This window comes from Delphinus delphis, chromosome 1 (genome assembly GCF_949987515.2).
Source record: "Delphinus delphis chromosome 1, mDelDel1.2, whole genome shotgun sequence".
NCBI lineage: Eukaryota > Metazoa > Chordata > Mammalia > Artiodactyla > Delphinidae > Delphinus > Delphinus delphis.
Window position 1 is genome coordinate 103683647 of NC_082683.1, and position 19361 is coordinate 103703007.

The 19361-nt window shown below is 39.4% G+C and overlaps 1 protein-coding gene across 1 annotated transcript in view; it reads right to left on the reverse strand.

The window, feature by feature from the left end:
• The window catches only part of SPAG17 (sperm associated antigen 17), a 218614-nt gene that overhangs the window by 178183 nt on the left and 21070 nt on the right, over positions 1–19361 (reverse strand). Inside the window, exons 2-3 of the mRNA XM_060009438.1 lie at positions 13904–14044; positions 13215–13298 (exon numbers count right to left, since the gene is read on the reverse strand). Of these exons, the coding sequence (XP_059865421.1) occupies positions 13215–13298; positions 13904–14044 (225 nt within the window). The remainder of the gene's footprint in view (positions 1–13214; positions 13299–13903; positions 14045–19361) is intronic.

The window sequence follows — 19361 nt, forward strand, 5'->3', positions numbered from 1 at the left end:
TTAGCAGGGCACACCAAGCCCTTTATGACCTAGTCTTGACACACTTGTCTGGTCTCGTTCCTAGCTGCTCCTTCCACTATCCCTCCTATCCTTCAGGGATGCCCATTATTTGGAATTTCTTGGTTATGCCATGCTGTCTATGTCTGCCTGATTTTGCCGGGGCTGATTCCTCTGCCTAGAATTCCCCCTCCTCCTTCCTTACTTCATAAATTCCCCATTCAGCTTTCTAGCCATTTTCCTAAAACCTTTCCCTCAAAACTTTAGGAAGATTTAGGCATTGCTCTGTGCATTCAATGTACCCTTAACAACTTTGTTGTTATCGTATGGTAATAAACTGCTCATTTCCATATCTGTCTTTTAGGTTGAAGGCTAGAATTAACTTTATGATGGGCACATGGTGAACAACGAATACAATACATGCTGAATGAAAGAATGAGCACACAAATCACAAAGCCCTTCACAAACATCGTGCAGGCTGTCCCTTGTAAAAGGGTACCCTGTGACGGCCAGCGTGGCTGACATCCAGCCAGCCCTCCTCTTGCGAAGCCAGTGTGCTCAGAGGCTGGGAAAACGCTTGGCACTAGTTCACTAATTGAGAAAGTGACTGGTGTCAGGGGAAGTGCCTGATGTGCCAGAGACTCATTCCACAGACCCATTGCACAAACATTTATTGTGTCCAGCAAAAGTGCGAAAATCAGTGGATTCGGTCTCCAAATGCACCCCTGGGCATGAGCAAGAGTATCAACCAAGAGGGGGGGGAAAATATTAGAACCCCTGATTACATTTGCCTTTATTTTGTCCTTTTTAATTCTTAATTTTGAGGATGTTCTATGATATTTGTAATATGTTCATATACACACACACAATGTACACGGAACAAACGCTCTATTTTTTTTTTTTTTTGAACTGATGGGATATGTGATCAAAATAACTTGGGATTGCTAGCCTAGAGCGCTGGGGTTTTAGTGATGAATAACACATGTCCTCTAATGCTCATGCCGTTCACTACAAAGTAGCGGGAGGCAGATACAAACAAACAACCACGATATAACACAGCAAGATGAACTTTGCCTGCCGGAATCCAAGGAGATTTCACAAAAGAGATGACACTTGAACAGGGTTATTTGGCTGCTAAATGGGAACATTTAAGTCTAAATTTTACATAATTCTATTTAACTCGGTGCACTTTGCACTTACTGAGGAAGGAGCATAAAGTGAATGGAGCGCAAAATGGCTAAAAAGGGATGAGCTAGAGCTGCTCCAAAACCGTGGCTTCATCACCTAAAGGGATGGAGATATGTGTGTGTTTGCTTACGGCGCCAAGTAGACGTGATTTGATACAGAAATTCTAGATTTACAGTCACTTCATCATTCTTGATCAAGTTCTACCCCAACCTTTTATCTCCTCAAAAAAACCCCAGGTCCCAAGGGCTCTAGAGAAAATCCTAAGTTAATATCTGCCAATTCATATTTGTATTTTCCCTATCTAATTTGGTTTATTTATTTTACAACTTTGTGCAGAGGGGTCAGGTATTCTAAGTGGGGAATGTCTTTAGCCCTGGGAATGATGTGAATGACTGATAAAGTCTAATCCAAAGTCTGAGGCCAAACGTGTGCCTGCGGAAGCCTGTGTTTGGCACAATTCTTTTAGAAACTTTAAGACCAGGGGAAATACTTCCTCGGTAACAGCACTAGAGAAAACTCCCAGAGGGCTTGCTCCTTTGTTTAGGTGAATTACTAAGCAGGTTAAACTTAACTGTCAGCTCCTTGACTGTAGGGACTGCGTCTCAAAGAGCCTGAAGTAACAGAGTGAAGCCTGAACATGGAGCCTGCGTTCCAACATGGGGCTCTGACGTTATCAGCTGCGGGCGCAAGGCAAGTCACTTAACCTCTTCGAGACTCTCTGCTCGTTTGCTACATGAGAATAATAAGATGTAAGTCAGCTTCACAAGGTTGTTGGGATCAAATCTACATTGTGTGTGAAAAGTATTTTATACTCTAAAAGGCATCTTCCAAATGTGAGTTGTTATTATTCTTGTTAATAAAGTCCCAGCAAAAAGCATTGCCTGTTGGAGAAAATGTCACATGCCATAAAATACTGATTCAAAAAAGACTGATTGAGTGAATGAACGTGGAAGAGGTTTAGTTTCAACAAACTCACTCAGTGGTGATGCAGAAACGGTTTCTGGGGACTCGCATTGTTACCCCGCGCCTTCAATCTTGCTAAGTCCTTCCCCTACTCTCCCTGTCCAAATGAACATTCCCTCAAAGGTCCAGCTTTTACTTCTGATAAATAAACGCATGTTGATAGGATAACGGTATAATGGGTTAGCATGCTGAAAATGCAGTTTCATTTCATCTGAACCAGGGTTTTACCGACCCTGTGCCTGAACCCAGGCCTTGCGGGGGCTATTTTTGGACAGGCAGAACTTCCAGCACCTCTTATATCATATCTCACGGCAACTGCCCTCTCCACCTACATACAGGGTGGGCCTGCATACATAAAACAGGACACTAAAACCTCTTTCTCCCATCTGATGACTCATCTTTGTCTCTACTTTCAGAAAGGGAAAGCACCATACATAGACTTTACCAATCCAATCCATTTTCCTTTGCTTGCTCCCAAAAGAGGAGAAAGAGTATGTATGTGTGTGTGTGTGTGTGTGTGTGTGTGTGTGTGTGTGTGTGTTCCTCCCATGATTGAGGAATCCTGAAATGAACCTCTATAAGAACCCCTGACAATGTTCTGTGGATGGTTTTGCACATGGAATTGAAACAAGTTGGCAGGAAGAAGAATTCTTTCTGCATAATTCAAAGCAGACATTTTACTAGGGGAAAAGCAAATCAGAAATTTGCTGTCAGTCCTTGAAATTTTATTAGTTACAAAAAGTAATATATTAGCCCCTTGCATTAAATCCAGATAGGATCTACCCTTTCTTTTTCCCCCTCTCAATGATATTCCTAAAATGAATCTTTGAGAATGTACTACAAGACTAGCTCCTCATAAATTCGTAAGACTCAGCAGTGGTGGCCTGTGACTATGTTACGTGTTAGTAGCTTCTCCTCTGCTTCTCTGCAGCTCCAGCGATAAAGGATAATATTATAAGACTTGAGAATAACTGAACTAATTACATGTTCCTTCCGATAAAGAGGATAATCTAATTAAATATTTCCCAATGAGTGAGTGAGCCCGGGTGAGTCTGAGTACTGTAATCCAAATAAGTATGAAGCCAAAAGATGCAATTTTAAAGGAAAGGGGTTTATTGAACAATTGCACTTTTTCTGGGTAAGAATTTTTGTAGGACTGGTTTTCTATTTTTCAAACCTCTAAACTCATAATGATATATTTTAATATATTTTGGAAGCAATATAGAGATCATATTTTAGTTAACTTACATTATCAGGCTACTTAATTGGGTTTGAGGGGTTTTTCGGCCAGTTAAGTGTGTGAAATAGAAGAATGGATGGACTTCAAAACACAATATCTATCTGAAATTCACTTATTCAAATTAATATTCTGTGAATTAGTATGCACAGTAGCTTTTCAGTAAATATAAATGAATTTCTATCTAATAGTCAATTCTCTCACCTTTGGTTTGGTATTTCTTCTTCCTTTCCTTGCTACCAAAGATGGAGGAATGAGTTAGAATTTCAGAAATAGAGGTCACACTAAAAATACGTAGAAGCATGAAAATTGTTACCATACTTCAATTCCAGCTACACATTCTCTCCCTCTCAGGAAGCAAGGCCATCTATATCTTTGTTGCATCTCTGACTGTTTTGGTGACGGCTCTGCCCCTCCCTCTCTCCTCTTTCCAACATGCCCTGTCTGGGGACCATTACCCTTCTGGCTGAAAGTTGTGAACAATAAGTGAGGTCAGCCACAGGGCTCAATGAAGGACAGACTCAATTATAACCAAGGCTTAAATCTATAACTTTTACATCAGACTTGCTACAAAGTATTAAAACGTCATGAAATAGCAGGAAACAAACATAGTATTTACAACATGATGGACTACCAGCTCTTGAGGGCAGAGACCAGGTCTAACTGAATCTTGTGCCCGCTCTCCAGCCTGTAATAGAAACTCTGTAAACGTCTGCTGAGTGAGGGCTGAACAAGGATGAGTGTCTACAATACCCTTTACTCCAGGGAGATGCAGAAGGAAGATAACACAAAATAGGTTTAGAGGACTCTAAGGTATTGGTTTTTCAAACTTTTTCGGACCTATATTTACAGCAAAAACTGTTTACATCACAAACCACACACATACACACACAGTTGCCACCAACTAAATATCTGTGTAAACCACTGGGTTGTAACCCATAATTAGAAAACCACCATATGGGATATGGAACCAAAGAAGAGAAAAAAGAAGGGACCAAAACTGCTAGTACCCAGGAAATATTACTGAACTACCATGTTGAAATGGTCCAATGTGTCCTGCTTGTGGTCTTTACCAGTAACTCTCACTAGTCCTTCATTAATAAATTAGTTTTTTCAGACAGCAAACACCTCTTCAAATACTTATTATGTACCAGCACCACACCAGGCACGTAAAGATACAAAAAAGGAAAAAGACTAAAAAATCTGACTTCCTTTTTGACATCTCTCCTCTTAGAATATCTGTCAGACATATCAAATTTAACCCAGGCCAAACTGTACTTCCACATTTCCCCCGAATTTAATCTTCTTCAGTTTTTTCTATTGGAAGATATTTTGACTGAGTTTCTCAAGTCAGAACTTTGGAATCACTCCTGAAACTCACTGCTTCTCCCTCACCCCTCACATCTCACAGTGGCATCATTATGCTGATTCTTCCTCCTTAATATACTCTGAATCTGCCTGCTCTCTCCATCTCCACCTGGGTATCCCAACGACCTCCTAACTGGTCTCCTCACTTCCATGTTTATCTCATGACCCCATCCCAATTTATATTTCACTCTGAAGTAGGAAAATATTCTGAAAAAGAACTCAGATTGTGTCACTTTCCCCTTTAAAAGGCTTGATGGCTTCCTATTTCCTAGCAAGTAAAAATGCAAACTCTTGCTTATCAAGGACATACTAGTCCCTGCAGATCTGGCCTCTGTCCACCTCTGTCTCACACTCTCTCTCTAATTAAATTCTAGGCACACTGGCCTTTTTCATTCCTCTGAGAGGGTGACATCTTTCACTCCTGCCTTAGACTCTTTGCACGTGCTGTTCCCCCTGCCTGAATATTTTCCCCACTCTTCTCACTTGGCCTTTTTTTCATCTTTCAGTTTATCTCCAAACACTCAGTTTAAAGTATTTTCCATGTAATTCCTTCTGATTTAAAGCAATTATCACAATTTTAACTGTGTATATATTTTTTTGCTTAATGTCTGTCTGCCTTCCCCATTCAAATATAAGCTCTGTGAGGGCAGGAAATTGTATCTGTTTTATACACTAAGATAAACTCAACCATAGATTTGGCACATGATAGACATTCAAATATTTGTGCAATGCATGAAAGTGAAGCATTTCTTAAACCTTAGTTATTGTCACTTGATCATTTAGCCAAAGCCGTGTATCTGTGCATCGATGACTGAATAGCTAAACAAAATGTCATAGATACATACAATGGAATATTACTCAGCCTTGAAAAAGAAGGAAATTCTGACATATGCTACAATGTGGATAAAACTCGAAGACATTATGCTTAGTGAAATAAGCTAGTCACTAGAGGACAAATACTGTACGATTCCACCTATATGAGGTACCTAGAGTTGTTTAGTTGTTAGAAACAGAAGGTAGAATGACTGTCAGGGCTGGGGCAGGAAATGAGGAGTTGTTTACTGAATACAGAGTTTTAGTTTTGTAAGATAAAAAAAGTTGGGAAGGTTTGCTGCACAACAATGTGAATATATTTAACACTATGGAACTGTACACTTAGAAATAGTCAAGACTGTGAATTTTATGTACTTTTTTAACCACAATAAAAAATTAAAAATAAAAAACCCTGCTCATAGATGTTTCTTTTCTTTCTTGCTTCTTAAAATACAAAACTGTAACAATCACTGAGAATAGAAATTTTAAAAATAACATTAATTATAATAGCTAAATCTTATTGGACACTTACTCTAGGTCGAGAATTATGCTAAGTATTTTATATTTACTGTTTCATTTAATCATCATTACAGCTTTATGAAGTAGATAGTATTATCAATGCTGAGTTTACAAAGAACTGAAGTACAGCAGAGTTATGTAACTTGTCCAAGATTACATAGCTAGTAAGTAGTAGAATCAGCATATAGCCCAGGCAGTCTGGTTTGGATCAGTGCATCTAACTCCTGGGTCTAGGTCTCATCAAACTAGCAGAAGGCACTCTGAAAGACTCAGTCACCTTAACCATACAAATCTTAACTCTAAGAATTAAAAATTCCAGTTGACCCAAACATTTGAGCAGAAGCCACTCATGAACATGGCTCAAAAATAACTAAAATTGTTTGACACCTTCATTATCTGCTGATATACCTTCACTGTTTTCGCCTGAGTAGTAGGAAAAGTAATAACCATATCACAGAACTATGGAGAGATTTCAAGCTTAATTCTAATTACTAACAGTAGCTTGTATTCAAGAAATGTGAAACCACAACCACCACTTGTAGAATCTAAACTATTCTTAATTTTTGTGTAAAGACAAGGAGAAGGAACAAAGGCTTCCAAATCAACCAGTTACTTAAACTTCCTGAGCTTCACTTTCATCATTTGTTAATTATCTCCTGGCACGTTGTTGAGAAGATTAGGTTAGCTAATATATATGAGGCACCCAGCACACAAAACTTGGAATAAACTAAGTGTTCAACGAATGGTAACTATTATTACCGTATGTAAAGGGGGGTTAGTCACAGTCTTAGATACAGGAATAGGATGAGATCGTCTTCGTGATTCTGTCTCCAGTATCCTTCCAATCATGGTGGAAGTGTAATGTAACATGTTGGAGAGGCTCCAAACCCCACCCAGTTAAGACAGTGATGGCCACTCTTCACTAGCTGAACCTTGCTTTATTCTTGTGGCTGCTCCTCCACTGATATCTGTGTGTCCTGGAATTCTTGACTAGATTCCTGCCTTGCCCAGCAGTTCTCCCACTGGTCAAAGGTCCTAGCCAGCACCCCAATCCTTGCACGGTGTGCATTTCGTGCTGATGAATCCCAGGGTCCTCAGCTTCAGGTACCATTCTTCCCCAGTGACTACTGGCCTCCCCCTGGACTGTTGACTCTTTGCCACATGGGCTTGGCCAGCCGCCTGCGCCTCAGGGTGGAAAAGAGCTGAGGGCACCATTTGGATGTCTCTGAGTGCCTTTGCTTGAGTTGTGCTTTCCTCTGAAAACAGAACTCCAGGTTTCTGACATGAGAAGCAAACATACTGCACCCCAGGAGCCCTGACCTTCTGCTCCTCAGTGACTAGCTTGGCCTTACTTTCTCTGCTGGGCTGCTCAGGCCTCCTCCAGAAAGAGGAGGCTCAGGGTTGATAACCCATCTGACTGCTCTTTTTCCCATTTCGACAAAATGCATTCGCTTGCAACTCTTCATAACCCTTTATAAACATTTCTAGCACTGTGATTTCTCCTCGTTTTCCCTTCTTTGGGTGAGAAATGCCTCCAGAGCCCAGCTTTTGACACAACAACTCCCAGATTGTTTTTATAGTCCCAACGTAGTACTTCTTTGTTACAGCTCAATATTCCTAAATTTTGTTCCAAGTCATTATTTTACATTTATAAATATCAGGTTGTATTAATTGGTTCCAGCTTTAAAAATGTTCCATCAGAGGTTATTTTCTTCTATTTTGACAGTGGTTTCTAAACCTGGAGCGCCAAGGCCCTGATGTGGGCCATGTTCTGCAAGCATCCCTGAAGGACTGATGTGGAACAGAAAAGATACTCAGACCCTGGGCCTCGCTGTGTTCTTTGAAGACTGTACTGGCCATAATAGCTTCAAAGAATTTCAACAAGTTCCTAAGACATGACCTTCCCTTTCCGAAAACCACGTTGGCCAGGCTTGTCTTAATCAAGCTGTGCTTTTCTAAGCATCCTTTTACTTGATCTCCTGCAGCAGTTTTTAATACTTTCCCTACAAGTGAAGTTAAACTAACTGGTCTGTAATTTCCTGGTGTGTCCCTAAGCTCTATGAAATAACGGCATTAGGTTGGCTACCTTCCAATTCTTCCTGACTTTTTTTGTTTTGTTTTAAAACGCAGGATTGAAAAGGCCAGAGAATGCTTCCTGTCTCGCTTTCCCTTCGTTCCTTCCATGACATACTGCTCTTTCTGTTCCCAGTAGATCTGCCATTTTAATAACTTCAAACCTCTTAAATGTGTTCACTTATTATTTGTTCCTATCTCTGAAGCATGAGTTTTCCATTTTTCATTTTGACAAGGGCCACCCCCAAAAATAAGGGTTTACAATTCTACTGAATAGATTATTAATTTGAGGCACTGTTTAAGAAATGTTTCATATTAGGAATCTGGAAAAGGGAGGCAACTAGATAATAATTAAGTCTGTGTTCTTACTTGTGAGTTATTATAAACACATTTTGGGGAAAGAGCTGAGAAATATGTCTACACACCCAGGAATGGGAACCAAAAATGGAACTATTATATCTGGGAATTCTAATCTAAAGTACTAGCAAAGCGTTTTAAAAATGTGGTGAAACTAATTTGATCAGAAGATATAAAATTTGCATCTTATATCTGTTTTAACTGCATTTGGTTTATTACTCTCATATCTAATACCATAAAAGTCTTTCCACATTTAATAATCTCCCAGAATTATCTCCCAATGGAAAAGCCCATTTTAATATTTAAATTAAAAGTTTTAGTTTTTACTGAGAGGAGTAAAGAGGAAAATTAATAATTATTTGTATTTGTAAAATTGCAACGTATCACATAATCTTTAGGATTGTCCAAGTTCTTTATTGTATAGAATTGACTATTCTTTGAAGTAAGTGAGACATAAACAAGGACATAAAAAACTTCATTCTTTAAAGATGATTTTTGTTTCAGCAGACTATTGGGTTTTGTTTGTATAGTGACCCAATTTCTCTTTTCGGAATAAGTCACAGACAGGCACATAAACCACAGCCTATGTGTGGATAGAGGCCCATCTCCCGATAGGGAGGCATGACGATCACCCTTATGGAATGAGAACTACGCAGTGGAATATACAACTTTTAAGATGGTAGACTCTACTTTCAGATAAGTTGGATAAACAACCCCCTTGCCCAGTTAGTAGTTTTTTCTTTCTAATTTATCAAAACTACAATGTCAAAGTCTGAAAATTTTACATCTCTCATAGTGCTCACATACCGTGTATCAGATTTAACCATAAGAGGGATGATCTTTGCATGTATGATATACTTAGACCCCTCTCATAGGTAACAGTTCAGTTGACTCTGGATGACCATTAATATTTTCCTTTGTGGTTTAGGTCAGGACTGAGTATACCTGCAAACGAACAGGTCAGATTCTCTATGTGGACCATAAAGCACACACACAAATATTTGTGCATATTTAGTGAATTAATTTAAGTGCAGCCATGAATCTTAAAGCATGGATTTTTTTCCAGTGTTTGAAATGTTTTCTCATAGATTTCCACCTTTAGGATCTTAAAGTTGTAATTAAGATATGTACAGGGTTTATCTTTGCTATTTCATATGTATTGTACCAAGTAACTACAAATTTAGTACATATGCTTTCAGTCTTCTCTCTCACTCCTATGCCTTTACTTGAGCTGTTCCCTTCTCAGAGAATGTGCCCTCTCCCACATTTGAAAGTCAAGACCTATCCATCCAAAAGGTGGACAGCTTTGAGCCCAGTGAAAGAGTACTGGGTTTGTGGTAAAGTGGAAAAATCTGAGGCTATGTGTTTAACTATGGTTAAATCCAAGTTCTTCAGTTTTCTAATTAGCAAGCTTCCTACCTTCTCTATGCCTCCATCTTCCCCTATGTAAGATGGGGATATATACATTTCCTTTTAGAACTGTGATATGGGTCAATCGGGATAACATGTTTAAAAGATCAGACTTGTCAGCTCCCCTTCCTTTCCAATGCCACCTTCTCCACAAAGCTCCTCTAGATCTCACCCCTCCCCAATCCACCCAGGCTAACAGTAACCTCATCTTCCTTTAAATGTCCAGAACACTCCAACTGTCCCTCATAGACTTCCCTGACTATTTTCTGCATTGTGTTACTCAATTTAACAAACATTTATTGAATACCTACTATGTGTCAGGCATATATATATATATATATATATATATATTTCTTTTTCTTCCTAACTAGTCCTTAAGCTTCTTGAGGTTAAAGTCTTTATAATATTCATACTCCCCTCCCTCCATTGTCTAGATAGTGTTTGACACCTAGTGCTTGAACAAGAATGTACTGGTTAATTGTTTGGTATTTGGTAAAACTGGTCACTAATAATTCAGGCAACATCTGTATATCCATTCTCATGTGCGTACACTTGTTCAAATAGGATTGCATGGTGAAAATTATGCTTATAAGTAATGCCAGTATATGGGATCATAATCATATTCATCCTCATTAAATGCTACTACTATACCTAATACTACACTACTACTACTACTATAAGAAAAATAAAGTGATAGCTAACATCCCTAAGACTATAGGCAAAGGGGAAACTTCTCTTCCCATTCCCACATAGGTCCTTGGAGTAGTTCCTGCTAGAGCAAAACTTGTTTCCAAAAAGAGAAGGTGAAGGAACACATGGGTAGTTTTGTCTCTGTGGAATCACATTAGCACAAATCTAAGCAGGTTTTCAAAGAACTGTGGTTTATAAATAAATATTCTCTCATATATACAATATCATGGCTAGATGAAATTCTAAAGTTTCAGGGGAAATTACACAATTTCAAAACGAGGCTGTGTGTACACAGGACCAAGCCATCCAAATGAAAGCTTGAGCAAATCATTGTGGAATGTGGTCTTTGCTAGCCCAGACGTTTCAAGTCGTTATTGGAAATATGTAATGAGGTTCTGACACTCTTTTACTACTCATGGATCAACTGCGCTAGAATGAAGTTTCACTCGAATTCTCTGCTCCTAATCGACCGCAGGCTGGGAAACCAGAAAGTCAAATTGGTTAGAACTGTGTTTAAAGTAAGAACGACGAGGCTCTGATCTAAGGCCAACGAGAGTATCCCACAAATAGTAGTCAATGTAAGTGCGTGGCCTTTAAAATATCTATTTTGAGTTCTCCTTCCTCCAAAATGGAGATCGAAAAGGAAACAGAACTCTATGAATTTCCCATGTAACGTAAGTAATTTTGTTGGATTCTCTTTTCTTTCCCCGTTGCAGAGTTTCCTTTGAGAAGGAAAACATAAGACTTCCTAAACAGGCTCCCGAGGAATTCACCTGTGGCCACAGACCGTGCAAGATTTTAAGCAGAAATAGAGTCAAGAGCCGGCTGTCTGCATGCCTGGAAAGTCCAGAGGTCCCCAGAGAGTTTGGCTTGTGGGTCTCTTTCACGGCCACACTCCTAACTGCCTTGGAGCTCTCAGTAGGCACTGCCTGTAACTTTTCACTTCTCTTGGGAAGAGGGACCAAAACGGGTCCTAAGTGTGGAGGGACTGAGGTTGGATATGTGCCCTTCTGGTCCAGATGTGCATTCTGGCCATGGCTGATGTCGCCCAGGAACCCAAATTTGTTTTCTGTTTTTGATCCATTCTTGCTACAGTGATTGACATTAATGCACGTCTGGTGCACCCCAGGTCCATCTCTGTGGTGCTCCTGCTGCCTTCCCTTTTCTTCTGGAACCATTCAGAAAAGGGTATGTGAGCGGGTGTGGGAGGCTTATTGCCCAAATGCTCCACTGGAAGAATGCAGGGGAGCCAGATGTGAAATGGACCTCCCCTGAGTGAAGGCTATGAGGAGTCATAGCACACATTGGAGAGGAATGGTTTTCTAACCGAACTCTAGATTTGTAACATCGGGCTATCCCACATCCAAGCCAAAATGCCTGTCCACATCAGACGTCAAAACTGGCCCGTTATCATCTCTGATTTTCACTGAGCATCTTTGAAGAAGAAAGAGTCCTTTGGAGGCGGGGGCTAATTGATCCCAGGCCTGAGAATTGGACATGGATTTCTATGGCTACTTCAGAAGAAAACTTCCAATATTTTAAATCCAGGTACCACATAATGTTTCAACTGGGGCATGCACATGCAGGACATCATAACAAAAGCTAGAAGGCTCATTATTTGACTTCATCAGCGCAGAATGAGTTTTTTGCCATGATAGCGAGAGTAGTGTAGCAAGAGTTAATGCTAAAAATCCACAGTATTGGCAATTGTAAATAAGTCCAATGGAACCTGTTCAGATAGTACTCAGGCAACACTACAGAGTCCATCATGAAATCACCCAAGAACCGAGACACATAAAAACTTTATTAGTTACCACTGAAATAAAGTACAAACAAGTTCGTCTTGAAAGATCCCCAAATCTTTATGCTTTCGGTCTGCAGAGTCATAAAATAGTACCTGACAAATTTTAAGTGATATTCTAATTAATCACTGGATTTTTATAGTTCCTTGTAAGCTGTAAGTTGGATATTAACAAGACAGGGTAAGAGGAAAGCCCCTGTACTGAGCCTGTGTTCTAAGTCCTTTGCACAAACCCACTGGTCAGCCAGGCCAGACTTTTGCATCTGCTAGAAACAGAATGGACCATTAATCTGAAGATTATCCTTACTTTCACAATGATTAAAGTAGCATGTAAAATGGACACAAAGTTCACAAATGGATGGAAAATTATTCCAGTTGTTTCTCTGTCATGTGCAGGAAGCACCTTCTGGGGCATTTTTACATTGTTTCTTTGGTAAAACTAACACTTTGTAATACACTGATAACACAACCCCCTTTAATACCATCACATACTCAGTAATTACCATGAAAAAGTATGGTCCAACACTTTCATATACACACATTTCTGATTTATATTCTTCAACTGGATACAGTGACAGTGTAGACAATCTGGGACAATTTTGGTCCTAAAGGGGGATTTTGTTAAAAGGGAAGCAGATTTTTCACACGCCCACCATCAGGAACAAACAGCTCCAACAATGAGTGGGAATTTGCTTTCAAAGAATGAATTAAATTTTTTTAAAAGTGACTATAAAATTATTACTTCAATTCTTGTTTTCTAAAAGTTACAAAAATCTCTTCATCAATACGTTCACCTACCTCACAATATAAGGGAGCACTACCGCTTAGAGATTTCTTTGCCTTTTTAGATGTACTTCCAAAAAGTGCACTTGTTCCATTGATCTGTAAGAAAATTCATCTATAATGAAAAAGAAAGGCTTTCTTAAAGAATCCTTAGATATATGTAACTTTCAAATACCTCGGTGACTTGAGGGGTTGGGGAACCTAGCAAGGAAGAGAGAGTCATCAATTAATTCAAATATTTACAGTCACTTCGGTAAGCTGTTAGTAATTATATGAGGCTGTGCTATCTGACAGAACTTTTCTGTGTTATCATTCCCCTCTAACCTCTGACAGCTAGGATTCTCTGGAGGCTTCATTTTTCCAGTTAGTTATGGGCTTCCTTGGAATATTAAATAGTTTTTTCTTTTATTGTTATTGAGTCTTTTATTAAATAATTCCTCACAGAACCTAGCATGGAGCCTAGTATGACCTCAGACATTTTTGTTGAATGAATGAATGTGGAAAGGGCAACATTCACCGATAAAAAAATAATCCTTCCAGATTAGATGATTCAAATTTATTCCAGCTAAGTGTTTGTGCAAAGTAATGCACCAAAACTTGCCAAACAGCCCAAGAATATGATAGTTTTATTTATTTCATTATTTTATTCTATTATTTTAAGAAGAAAGTCTCCAAGGGGCTTAGGGGTGGGAAGAGACAGGTACCTGCTGGAGAATGTCTTGCCAGGAAACCATACTGAAGAGTCTGCGCTGAGGAACTTGGACAGCGAGGGTGAGGGCTTGAATGAGAAGCTCATCCTCAACTCGGTTTCCAACGACAAAAGCAATGGAGCTCTTCCAGTCATTCTGTGACAAAATCAGAAGGAATTAGATTCTAAGTACTCCTGGCTAGGTAATTTTGTATCAAAGGCTTCCATTGAAGAGCAGGATAATTGTCCTATAAACCTTACCTTTAAAGACAGAGTTGACCTTACAGTGTATGTGGGTTTCTGATTCAAGCAGCCGCAAGGCGGCAGTATTGTGACAAATTTCATGCAACTTGCCCAAAAAGCATTTTTCTTGAGAAACAAGGCCTTTTATTTTAAGGAAGACAATTTAAAAAAATAAAAAAATAAAAATGACACATTTTCATTAGAATGCTGTGCAAGAATAATTTGGTGTTGGAAAGTAATAGTTCATTCATATGTTACAAATGTACATGAAGATACAATCTCCAAGGCAGAAATCTTTGTTTTGCTTCCTGATACATCTTAAGACTCTAAATACTGCTAGGACCATAGTAGAGGCTTGATAAATATTTGTTGATTGTTGGGTGATATTGAACGAGTTGCAAAATGGGCTTTTTTATAGGAGGTAAAATTCAATCCCAGAGTTTTTGTAAAGGACAGAACTAGAACACATCTTTTCCTCCTAATGTAACACAAAATTCTCATTGCTAATTCACATATGGGTTCTTTCCACTGTCAAGAAATAGACTGCAATATTAAACTTGGACATGAAATTCTTTGTCGAATAGTGTAAAGAAATAAGTTACTAAAAAACAATATTCTTATTCAGTAATCCCCTTCCCTCTATTATAATTTCTGTTGGGAAGAGGCAATTCTCTGGAGGAGATTAAGAATGGAATTTACCGACTTTCCCATTGTGTGGTGCTGAGGAAGGCCAAACTCATGCAAATCAGGTCTAATGCTTTTGAACACTCACCACCTTATGGGAAGATGGACCAAGCAAACATGATACAGACAACAGGAAAGAGAGATAATAATAAGGGAGGGCACTCTGGCCCTGTGACCTCTTTAGACCTTAGTTTCTCCATTTATAAAATAAAGGGGTTGCACAGGGCAATATGTAACCTTCCCTCTAGTTCCACTCCAGAGATCTGATACAAATACAGTAAAACTCCCCCTTGGTCAATTCCAAAACAATGTCTAAGAAGATTTGGAAAGACTTTACACAAATTTAATGAAATGCATAATTTTACATGGTTCTCTCTGGTTTCTGTCCAATTCATAGTCAGGGTAGTGACAGAACTAGAGTATAGATGGGAGGAAAGACCTTAGTACAAATTCTTCCTTACCATCAAAGGTAAGGAGGAATTTGCCCTTAAACTTAAGAATTTGTTCTTAAACTTCTCTTACTTCTCTCCATGGAAACTCACTAACCCTAACTACGTAACAAAACCCACACAATTTTCAATGCTATCACCAAAACAAAAAACACACATAAAAGCATAAAAAATGTCTATTTAATCTACAAAGTACGTATTTGCGTTTGTACACGTGTACATGCATGCATGTAGGTGTGGCTCTGTGTTTCCCTCTGTTATACTGAGTTTAAAATCTTTTTTTGTTTGTTTACTAATTCACCATAGGAAGATTGAGCATCTGTTTTGCAAATAGCCTGATTCTGAAAAGCAAGTATGATATTTGTAACACAGTCTTCTGAAAAAGAATTCCATGATCACAAAATGACCTTTCCCCACACTGGATGCCTTTCTTTTCTCTTGTCTGCTCCCTCAGTCAAAACTGCAATTACAATCATCATTAAAGAACAGAAATCTTTCATTCCATAATAAAGCAGACGTGGTTCCTGAACAGGCAATACCTTGAAGTCCCTGTCAGTTACAGTTTTCACCACTGAAGATTTTAATGACCACCTCTACCCCCTTATCCCACTCCCTCTTGCAAATTTCCTTGCCAATATTCAAAACTAATAGTGACAAGCAATGGCTGCCTCTCAGCTCTTTGGGGGACAATTCAGAAAGAGGGCATCGTAATCCACCATCCACCCATTAGTATCTGGTATCCAAGATGGGTGTTAACTATTTCAGTCCAGAAAAAAGGGGTCGGGGGAGGAGGAGGTAGGAACTAACAATTATTGAAATCTGCCATGTGCCAGGCATATGTTATCTCATTGAATCCCTAAGTAATCCATTTAAATAGGGGCACTAATACTTTATAGATGGAAAAACAGAGGCCCAATGAAGTTAAACACCTTGTTCAAGGTCATTTTGGCAGAACTTCATGGAGACCACATACATGGCTCACAATTTGGTGATCATTTCAGAATAGTTTTGAGAGCAAGCCTTTAGGGTCAGAATGCCTTTCCATAATCCTTAAATTGCACCTAATGGCTACTTTGGCTACAGTAAACCTAATAGAAGAAGATTTAGATCACATGTTAAAGTGTACAGAACCTTCAAAAACAGATGAATGTATTAAAACCTTACAATCTCTAAGATTACTTTTTTTTTTTTTTTTTTTTTTTTGCGCGGTACGCAGGTCTCTCACTGTTGCGGCCTCTCCCGTTGCGGAGCATAGGCTTCGGACTCGCAGGCCTAGCGGCCATGGCTCAGGGGCCCAGCCGCTCCGCGGCATGTGGGATCCTCCCGGACCGGGGCACGAACCCGTGTCCCCTGCATCTGCAGGCGGACTCTCAACCACTGCGCCACCAGGGAAGCCCCTAAGATTACTTTTTATCAATAGTCGTTTTACAAAGGCTAAAAGAGTTTGAGGGAATTTCCCAAGGTGGTCTCTCTCTTCAAGCCCGTTGCTCTTGCTACTTTGCACTCTAGGAGTGTATCTTAACATAAGATCAGTTCCTCTGATTCTTGGCACTGTATTGAAACTTATGGGCTCCCTGAGATCACCTTGAGACAGTCTGCCTGCATTAGAGCAGGTCCAGATTTGTTCATGTTCAGAGCTCTCTACAAGGCCCATTGGGAGATGGGCCATGTCTCCCCATTGGAAGGGGTCTCAAGAGTCCAGCCCACTTTCCTATCTGTACTCTCTAGCCCACCAAACTCCTGCTCCAATAGTTAGATCTATTTGGCAAAATAGGACCCATGGAGGACTCTGTTGGAGCCATGGATTAGTGTTTAATCACATTGCCAGAACCCAGGGAAGCATGAAATGGACTGATCAGACAGTAATAAAGCAAAGATTGCTTGCAGGGAAGGATGCGCTCACTGGCATGTTGCACTAGGGGGCAGCGAGATGCCAGGAAATGCACAATATTCTCATAACGGAGAGCAAAGTCACTTCTCTGTGTCTAACTGGGGAGACTCGTTAAGTAAATGACACTCTGCAAATACAACTTTTGAGCTTTTTCTTAGTATTTCAGGATAAGGGTAGATTCCAAGTCTCTCCTAACTGGCAGCAGTTTTAGAAATAGGAAATTATTTTGGAAAACATTCAACCCAATTTAAATTTGGCAAAATACTATTAAAATACACCCTTCCACCCATATTCCACCCCAACATGCAGCTAAACACAGCCCTTAAATTTCAGTTCACAGGGCAGCAAGAGAAATAAGTACAGAGAAAACAAATGTTGACCAGAGGGGAGAAATGAAAGCATATGGCACAGAACCTGATTCATCACACTCGCGAGCCCTGCAGGGCTCCTACCTGTGTGTGAATTTGTTTAAGACAGTTCAAGAAGCTTGGGTGTAATTAGTAGCATAAGCCTAGAGAAAGAAAACATTAATCATTTCAGGAAAACTACACACTAGATGTATCAGTGAAGGAAGAGGGTTTTAGTCGGGCACACCTCAAACACCTTAGGAAATAAAATCAGCTTTCTATTGCCTGGAGACATCAACTGTACATGGTTATTGCTGAGTCTTGCCCTCTAGCAGTTATTGATAAACTCATTCAAAGGATGGAATGAAGTCGTGTATGGACACAATCCATTACCTTTTATTTACTTTATCAGCCTCACCTAATTTGAAGCCTGGCAGGAGGGCGTCCTAACCTAAACACTTAGACCCTAGACTTCTATGGCAAGAAAGTACTCTCGTAAATGCAGAGAATCTGGCTGGCTCACGCGAGCCCACTGTCCCAGAGACACAGGGTAGATCCAGAACTATTTTTCTTTCATATACTGCAAATTCTCCAAATTTTACTTAGGGTTCCTATATTCTAAGAGAATTACCAAAACCCTCTCAAAAATAAGTGAAACACTGCACAGGGAACTTTATTCAATATCCTGTGATTAAACCATAATGGAGAAGAATATGAAAAAGAATGTATATAGATGTATAACTGAATCACTTTGCTGTACAGCAGAAATTATAATAACGCAACATTGTAACTCAAAAATACTTCAGTAAAATAAATTGACAAAAAAGCAAGTGAAAAGGAGCTTTTGGATGATGAGAGTGAGATTGCTTCCTTCTATTAGCACAAATAATCAGCTGATACAGGGGAAGACAAGGGCAGACACGTATGTCTGCTCTCTTCTGCTGCCTTTGCTAGTGTGTCAGGGGATCTGTTGCCCTGGATGATCAGAGGTGAGATTCCCACAGTCATCCACCCTGAACTGATCAGAGCCTATGGAGCTCTATGACACGAAAGCCCCAAATAAAATCAATGCAACATTGAAAAAGTCAGGTTCTGTCAAGAGTTATTTAATACCGTGCAGATATGCAAAGCTGTGCTTTGTCAATACTCTGCTGAAAGGATAACCTTTTTGTTAAGTAGATTTACTGCCAAATGGACAGGGATTTGTGAATGTCTTTCTCATACCGGGTTTTCCCTTCAAAAGGAGTCTTGGATCTCCATCAGCAAAGGAGTGTTAGTATGGGCTGTTGGCCAGCAGAAGAAATATTTTTATTACATTGAACTGGCTGCTCTAATCGTTATTTGTTAAAAAGGGATTCTAACTGTAAAATGAGTCGGAAATATGTTTAAAAAATGGGTACACATTACGTAACAAACAAGAACAATATAAAGGACCAGGATATGCAGTTTGACTGTCTTTACTAAATAAGTTCTCATTATAGACTCTCCTTTAATTATAGGTTCCTCACAATTCATTATAAAGACTATTCTTTGACATATCATCATCATGCTGTTATAAGTGCTCCTTACTTAGGAATTAGTTCACATGGCTGTCACATTTTCTCAACGAGATTATAAGCTCTTTAGGTTGGAAAAATTGTTTTATGTGTTTTGCAGCTCATAGTGTCCAATAGTGAATGGAAAACAGAGCAAGGCTCTCTGTGTACATATCTGTTGTTCAACAGAGAAGATGCTTAGAATGACAATTTTGACCCTGGGAATCATAAAGCACTAGAATGTCAGGAAACTGAGCAGGGCATACATAGCCTTGAAGTCCTTCCGGAGGAAAACAGACTGTATCTGATCTAACATTGTTCATAT